An 8,670-nucleotide genomic window follows, 5' to 3' on the forward strand; every position below is an offset into this window, starting at 1 on the left:
AAGAAACCCGACCCAACGAGAGGAGTCTCTTTCCTTCCAAAAGGCTGGAGGACGTGACCGAGTCGAACAGGGAAAGTACCAAACGGTGAACTTTGTTTTCTTCCTTTCTGTCTTTTCTGTTTTTGTAAATCTAGCGCCGGCTCCGTGTCGATACGCGTGAAGCTGGAATCCTCCGCAGGCGTCGCATTTCAGCCCCACACAGACATAAATAACATCAATTAAATTAAATCCAATCAGATTCCAAACATCGAATGATATTCACAAGCCGGGGGGTGGGGGGGGGGGGGTGGGGGTATCGTCACTTCGAAATGTTTGAGAAACAAAACCCAACATCGAACAGTGTGCTTTGCTCCTGACTGTGTGTGTGTGTTGCATCGGAGGAGAGTTTGGAGGCAGCGGACCACACACACGCACACACACCCTAATACTCTTCTTGTGAATCACATTCAATACAGTTTATTTATTTTTTATTCTTTATGATTTTTTTTATATATATATATATATATATATATATATATATATATATATAAAAATCCGGGGGGGGGGCATATTTGTCAAAATCAACAGCGTAGATTTAGTAAATATCTGGGTTCCGTGACGTCTACAGATTTCTACACTAGTCTTCATGCATACATACATATGTGGAGTGACGGCTCTGAACCGGGCGCTTGAGGCCGGTGTGTATTTTGACAAATATGAAAGAAGAGGCTCATTCCTCTCGGCGAGGAGTTCCGATTTTAACATTCCCAAACGACCAAAGACCAAAACATCGAACGTGGGCGGGGCTTCAGGAACAAGCCAATCGCATCTGCTCACGTCTGAAATCAGGAAGGAAGTCGTCAGGAGAGGCAAAAAAAAATAATAATAAAAAATAAAATAAAAGCAGATTTCAGAACAATCTCAATCAATTGTTTTTGATGACGTAGAAAACTAAAAGGACCTGAACCGGGAACAAGCAAAGGATCGGAAAAATAAACATCACCACTTTCAGAATCGTAACCGCAGCGGGTTGGTTGAAACAGTCCGACAGCGAGGCCGAGGTGTGTGTGTTTGTGTGTGTGTGTGTCTGTGTGTGTGTGTGCGTGCGTGCGTGCGTGTGTGTGTGTGTGCGTGTCTGTGTGTGTGTGTGTGTGTGCGTGCGTGTGTGTGTGTGTGCGTGTCTTCGCGTGAACTGTCGTTGGTTTGTCATACACACACAAGTAAACACTCAATTTAAGTCATAATCATCTCCAAACCTTACCGTGTGAAGCAGAGACATTGGGACTAAGCAACTGTGTGCAGCCCAGAGGGAAATGTCAGTAATTTGACAAACAACTGGAAAGGTGGGGGCGGGGCGCAGGGGTGGGGCGGGCGGGGTTGAACCCAAATCTACTTCCCATCCCTTAGAGCAAGAAGCTAAGTGTCATATCCAACCATATACAGTTATGACCATATATGAATATCCGATCTATCTACACAGAAACATGGAGTGAGGCTCCTGCCCCAAAGTCCCGGGGGGGTGGGGGGTGGGACCGGCAGGGGGGTGGGTGGGGGACAGGCGGGGGAGGGAGGGGGGTCTCACTCCGAGTCCGTCTCTAAAGGCGCGGCTTCGTCCATGCCGTCGCCGCCCTGCTGCTTCCTGCGCTTCACCACCCGCTCCCGCTCCTGCTGCTGCAGATGAGCCTTCTTGTGTCGGGAGTAGCTCGACGAGTGCATGAAAGTCTTGTCGCAGGCCACGCAGGCGTAGGTCTTCCCCGAGCGCCCCGCCCCTTTCCTCTGCCGGTGCTGCTGCAGCTCGGCCCGGCGGTGGGCCTGCTGGTGGCGCGCCAGGCTGGAGGCCAGGCCGAAGCTCTTGCCGCACTGGTTGCAGCCGTGACCTCCCCCCTCCCCGCCTCCCCCCCGCTCCTCATCCTCAGAGCCCGCCAAGATGGCGGCGGCGGCGGCGCGCTTCCCGCCGCCCCGCCCGGCCTTCCGACGGCGGTTCTTCTTGCAGAGGGTGTAGAAGTTGGGCTTATCCCGGGAGCAGAGCTTGAGGCGGATCTTCAAGTCGGAGGAGGTCTCCCCCAGGTTCTCCTTGCCAGGGGTGTAGTTGTCCAGCAGCTCCTTGACGTGGGTCACCTGGTGCTTGGACAGCATGGTGGAGGTCCGGAAGGTCATGTCGCACTGAGGGCAGGCGTAGAACTTTTCGCCCCCGTGACCCTGAATGACGGCGGGTGGCTCCAGGTCGGCCTGCTTGGGCCCCCTGCCCTGGCCCTGCTGCCGCTGTCGCTGCCTCTTCCCCTTCTTGCCCTTGCCGCCGGCCTTCAGCGAGCGGCGCTGATGCCCCGCGTTGGCGCCGAGGGCGGGATCCTTGGCGAGGCCTTTGCCCTTCTTGTGGACCAGCCGGTGGCGGGAGAGGCTGGAGCTGTGGTTGAACTCCTTCCCGCAGATGTTGCACGGATGGATCCTGCGCTTGCCATGCAGGCGCAGGTGGCTGCCCAGCATGCGGCTGCCCTTGAAGCTCATCCCGCAGTGAGGACACGTGTAGTGCGAGTCCTTGCCCGAGGGCTGGGCCGGGCGCTTGGCGGCGGGGGGCATGGCCGCGCCCTTCCCGACATGCGTCTGCTGGTGGCGGTACAGGCTGGAGGCGTGGCTGTAGCACTTTCCGCAGTAGTTGCAGCGGTACTGTCTCTCGTCCGGCTCGTAGTCCGCCTGGTCCGAATCCGCCTCCCCTTCGCCATCCAGCTGGCTGCTCCCCGCCTCCTCCGCCGTGGTCTCCTCTTCGTCATCCTCCTCTTCCTCCTCGTCAGAGTCGGTCTTCACCTCCACGCTGTGCTCCGTCAGCTCGCAGGGGTACACCTCCTCGTAGGGCGCAAAGAAGGCCTCCTCCGTGTCGAACTTGAGTTGCTCTGCCAGGTCTGAGGTGTCGTCCGAGTCCTTCTTCACGCAGGAGATGGTGAACTTGGAGCCCACCTCCGCCCACTTCACCACGTACTCGATGGGCTGCGTGTCCAGCTCCACTGTGATGAAGTCTGCGCCGAGGGCGTCGGGCTCCGACGAGGCCAGCTCCGTCTCTGAGTCCTCCATCGTGACGCAACCTGAGACTCGCAGGAGAAGCCCAGAAGAAGATCCGGCTCCAGGCGAAACAGCCAATCCAAAGCCCTGAAGGAAACACAAAACAGAGGTTGACGAGCGTCCGACCAATCAGACTCCAATCAAAACGCTCCATTGTTTGGAGACAGCCGAGCGGTGGATTCATATAATACCACGATAACGATGAGAAATACTACAAATCATTGATATCACAATATGTGCTTATATATTCTCAATCCTATGTTGTTTGACATTTGTCCAAGTTAAAGCGGATAATGGGTCGGGCCCGGAGCCCAGGCTCACAGGGGCCCGAATAGGAAGACACACAAAAGATGATTATTGATCGGATCGGACTCTGGTGCCAAACACACAGATTCGAGGGGGGGAAAAAAAAACCACCAGGATCCAAACAGTCGGATGCGTGGACACCAGGAGAAGGTTCTGAAGAAGCCACGTCGCTCCTCCCTGCTCCGCCCCGACGCCGGTTCTGACCCCGATTCCGACGGCTCCATGTCAAGCAACAAAGGGTTAAAGTATCGTACTCAGTTACTGTGCATGTAGCGTAACTGAGTAACTGTAGTGGGTCAGCACACAGCAGCACTGACAGAATATCAACATTTAAACAACTAAATATAAATATAGTGTAAATGACTGTGTGTGTGTGTGTGTGTGTGTGTGTGTGTGTGTGTGTGTGTGTGTGTGTGTGTGTGTGTGTTGGAGGAAACGCCTGCTGGGCGGCGAGGACGCTGCGCCCAAACACGCACGGAACGCCCGGATAAAATGACCGAACGACCGGGGTATTCCTTAATTACCAGCGCTTCACGGACCGCGGACCCTCGGTTTACCCCCCCGGGTCACGCACCGCGTCGATCCGGTGTCGGTGGGAGCGGATGGCGGCCACAACAAACAGGAAATACAAGGGCGCTGCGGGACGCGCGGACGACTCGCTCGCGGCGAACGGATCGCACCGACTCGGGAGTCGGACGTCTGGAGTCACCGCGGAAAGAGTCGTTCGTCCGTTCGTTCGCGACTTGGAAACCGCAGCACGAGTCACGACACACGACACGACACGTCACGACACACGACACACACACGACATGTCACGACACACGACACACACACGACACGTCACGACACACACACGACACGTCACGACACACGACACACACACGACACGTCACGACACACGCGACACACGACACACGCGACACACGACACACACACACGACACACGACACACGACACGTCACACGCGACACACACACACGACACGTCACGACACACGCGACACGACACACGCGACACGACGCGTGACACGACACATGCGACACGCGACGCATGACACGACACGCGACACACGACACGCGCGACGCGCGAGACACGCGACACACGACACACACACGACACGTCACGACACACGCGACACACGACACACACACGACACGTCACGACACACGCGACACACGACACACACACGACACGTCACGACACACGCGACACACGACACACGACACGTCACGACACACGCGACACACGACACACACACGACACACGCGACGCGACACGTGACACGACACACAACACATGCGACACGCGACACGACACATGACACGCGACGCGCGAGACGCGCGACGCACGAGACACGCGACACACGGGCTGTTCCCCGACTCTGCAGAGCACCAAACACGCTCCCTGCGTTTGGAGGGTGGATCTTGTATTTACAAACTGAAATAACGACTCAGGACTTTATTCACGTGGACGTTCCAGGACCTTGGAATAATTGACACAGAATGTGATTTTATTTACATTTTGCATTTCACCTAAAAACATATTTTGATAGAATTACTTCTGCAAAGTGGCTTCACACGTCTCCTCCGAAACAACCTTTTTTTAAAGAGCATGAGGCTACAGTCCTTCTGGGCTTTTCTTTTTTCTTTTTAGAGCCACACTTTGCGTTCTTCCACCTGAATCAACAAGCTGGACACGGCCGCGTCCTGCGAGAAGCTACAGCAACGACCGACGAGGCGGAAATTACGGAACGACTCTTTGTGGGGTTTTTGTTTTTTGTTTTCGTTTGAGCGAGTGACTCGTCAAGAACCGAATCTGAAAAAAAGGCTCCAACCGCTCACGACTAGCACGGCGAGGGGACGGGGCGCGGTGCATTGTGGGAAGGGATTAAATGGCTGGTGGAAAAGGCCGCCGAGTGTTCCCTGCACAGCCCCGCTCCAATACAATACAATACAATACGAACGTCAATATCATCACTAACATTCACATGCAGACGGGAACCCACCGGGGATTTAGATTCAGTATCTGAATCCCGGACCCGTCACGTTTTAAACACCCGAACATACAAAAGCAACCGATAATAATAGTAATAAAGACGAAGCGGTAGCCGATAATAAACAGTGATGTCCGCCGGACGCCGCGAGCGGATCGATGTCTTTATTGAAACGGGATCGAATGAGTGAACGGGAAGCGACGCCGAGGAACAATAATTGGTGGATGTGGACGATCCGGCGGGACGGAGGTCACGTCCAAGCCCCCGACACACGGGATGGAGGGAGGACACCCCCCGGTCCCATCCCGGCGCGGTTCGCATCTTTCCGGCAGAGGGACCCCGGCTGGGGCTTCACCCACACGGGTGAAGCCCCAGCCGGGTTGAACCGAACCGAACCGAAAGCAGCAGCAGCAGCAGCAGCAGCAGCAGCAGCACGGGCCTGCGGGGGAAACAGCAGCCCAACGCCATCACTACACCACCGCGTATTTCAACGCGCAGCCCGGTTCCGACCACACGTCTCATCTGATCTGATCGCTGCCGATCCGACGTATCGATTATCGACCCCGCCGGACCGCCGCACAGAGCCGGGTTGGGCTGGTCCGGGCGTCGTGTCGTCGCGCTGCTGTTTAGGATCCGGCTCCGCCACCAGCCGCGTTCGAACCACCTCCTCGAGGGTCACTCACCGCTCGGTCACACGCTTCTCCGCTCTGCGCTGGGACTCGACCCGCGACGGAAGCCTCCTTCCACTCGGTGCCGCACCTCGGAACCAGCCTCAGCGGAACGTCCACCGGGCGAGACGGCGGAGCTGCACACGCTGCGGATGGTCCTAACGCGGGGCGGCCAGCAGGGGGCGGCCCAGCCGCATGCTGCCGCGTCTACTGTGTGCCCGCGCTGCGTTCCAGGACCACGCGGAAGTCGGTAATTCCGAGTCCGTGGTCCCTGCCGAGATAAACGTGTTCCACGATGGAAGGAAGTCAGTGTCATAATCGACAAATGGAAATAGAAATGGATGAATAAATCGAACCCACGTTTGTGTTCAAAGGTTTTGAAATGCAAAAAAATAAAAATTAATAAATCCGTTTACCAAGCCACCCCTCCCATCTCCAAATAATGTATTCATTGTGTTGTGTAAACCGTTTTTGTAGCATAATTTATGGGATTTGTTATGTCTTCATGTGTTTTACCGCTTCAAACTGTTCCTCGTTTGGGGGCTGTTATGGCGGCCGGCGTCCTGCGTTGTTCCGCCTCCTCCCGCTGTTCATCCGAGCCACTCGGGTCGGTTCACGCGTGGACCCGTTGGCCTGTGGAGCTCCGTGTATTGTGACGCACGTCACAGATGATGATGACGATGCGACGAAGCAAAATGGTTTGCATTGTTTATTTGGGGAAGGAGAAATAAATTCACATTTATTTTATTTCCTTCATTTAAATATTTTACGAGATTTATGGATCGAATTGTTTATTCTATTATAGTCTTAATACTATTATTTATTACGAGGATGTGTTTTATTTGATATGTTTGTGAATCGTGAGAAGGATTTTTTGTCCTGACGTGTTTTCAAACAACTTCATTTCTGTAACTTCTGGGACAAGAACATTACCACCGCTTTCGTAACAATATTATTTTATAACATTATTTTATTTCATTCCCTTTGTCCTTTGCAACACTATATATATTTTTACCTTTTTTGTTTAATTGGTATTGTTGTTGTCGTCTGAAAATGCATATCGATTATAAATGTAAAGTCGTGCCGACATGTTATTGTGATGACAGGCTCCGAGGGATCCGCCCCCAGAATTCCCACTTGAAATTCCTATTTTAAATGTTCGTTCCTCTGCACATTTCCAGGCAGGAAGTCTCATTTTTCCGAGTCCAGAATTTAATGGAACGCATTACGTTTCATTGAATGTCATTGGACGAAGGAACAAAAAGAAAAAAACTACAAAGCCTGCCGTATATAGGTTGCGAACACGTCGCAAAACTGCCGTCAACACACACACACACACACACACACACACACACACACACACACACACACACACACACACACACACACACACACACACACACACACACACCTGGTCCCGGTGTCATGCCAAAAAGTGATCTCTGCCGCCACCACCTCCTCCTCTGGACGCTCCGTGAAGTGTTATTATATTTATGGGTTTGAGGAAGTTGATTTGATGGCTGAAAATAGTCATTAACAAATTATTGTCTTTAAAATTTCATCAAGTTATTTTGGCACATAAACAACCTTTCAGTCTCAAGGCTGGCACTGCAGTCACTAAAGGACGGGGCGGGTTATCTCCCAAACAGGAGCCTTTCTGTGTGGAGTTTGCATGTTCTCCCCGTGCTCACATGGGGTTTCCTCCACCTCACGTCAGTAAGGACCTCCACCAAAAACATGCACCCATCATGGTCTGACCAGCGATGGACACTTATCACCTGGTCCCCGGGCGCGTCCACGTACGCTGCCCACTGCTCCTGGCTGTGCCCCCGGAGGAAGGACAAGCCAGGATGGTTAAAAGCAGAGGATTCATTTCACCAGCACCATCAAAGCATGTGTGTGTGTGTGCAAGCATGTGTTGTAGTGTGGTGTGTTGCGTGCCAAAGATTCTTCTTCTTCTTCTTCTTCTTCTTCTTCTTCTTCTTCTTCTTCTATTATCTTTAAAATATAAACCAAGTCATTTTGAGGCTTAATTCACTTCAGTGACAAGGTAGGAGCTGTGATCACTATTTGGCAAGTGGGAATCTGTGTGTTATGGGGTGTATTGTCCTTTTAAAGGTATTTCAACAGGTAAAAAGGACTGAAGTTGTTCTAAAATAATGCTGAGGCATAAGGATAATTGCATAATAAATAATTATATATGATATATTATTATATTTATTTTATATTGACCATCAGTAAATCATGTTAATTATAGTCTAGTTTCCAAACATAGGCCTAAACAAGAATATTAGACATAGGAAACATATATAAACATCAGAAACAATACTATAGTATTGTTTATAATCAAATAAATGTCACATGACATATATAAAGTGCAAACACTGCCTTGGTCACACTTGTGATCATTGTGTGAAAAGAGCCGTTTCACAAACACATCCCTTTGTCATCACCACGGACATAAAGTTCTGTGTATTAACATGTTATGACAGTTCGATCCAGATAAACGCAGCTGTAGACGGATAGAAATCGGGAGAGACAGCTTTAACAGGCTGCGCGCTTTCCCTTTTTTGGCAAATGATCACTTTTTGGCAAACAATCACTTTTTGGCAAAGATCACTTTTTGGCAAATAATCACTTTTTGGCAAACAATCACTTTTTTGTCTTGAT

The 8,670-nt window shown here is 51.8% G+C and overlaps 1 protein-coding gene across 1 annotated transcript; it reads right to left on the bottom strand.

The window, feature by feature from the left end:
* Window positions 1-1,557: 1,557 nt before the first annotated feature.
* On the bottom strand, window positions 1,558-6,104 carry LOC307242154 (uncharacterized protein; the record flags this gene model as incomplete). The annotated part of the gene is made up of 2 exons (XM_080016487.1): window positions 6,016-6,104; window positions 1,558-3,120 (listed from the first exon to the last, which is right to left on the bottom strand). The coding sequence occupies exon 2, from the start codon at window positions 3,043-3,045 to the stop codon at window positions 1,558-1,560; it is 1,488 nt and encodes a 495-aa protein (XP_079872613.1). The 5' UTR covers window positions 3,046-3,120; window positions 6,016-6,104.
* Window positions 6,105-8,670: the final 2,566 nt, after the last annotated feature.

The sequence above is a fragment of the Zeus faber genome (genome assembly GCF_960531495.2).
Source record: "Zeus faber genome assembly, chromosome: 16".
NCBI lineage: Eukaryota > Metazoa > Chordata > Actinopteri > Zeiformes > Zeidae > Zeus > Zeus faber.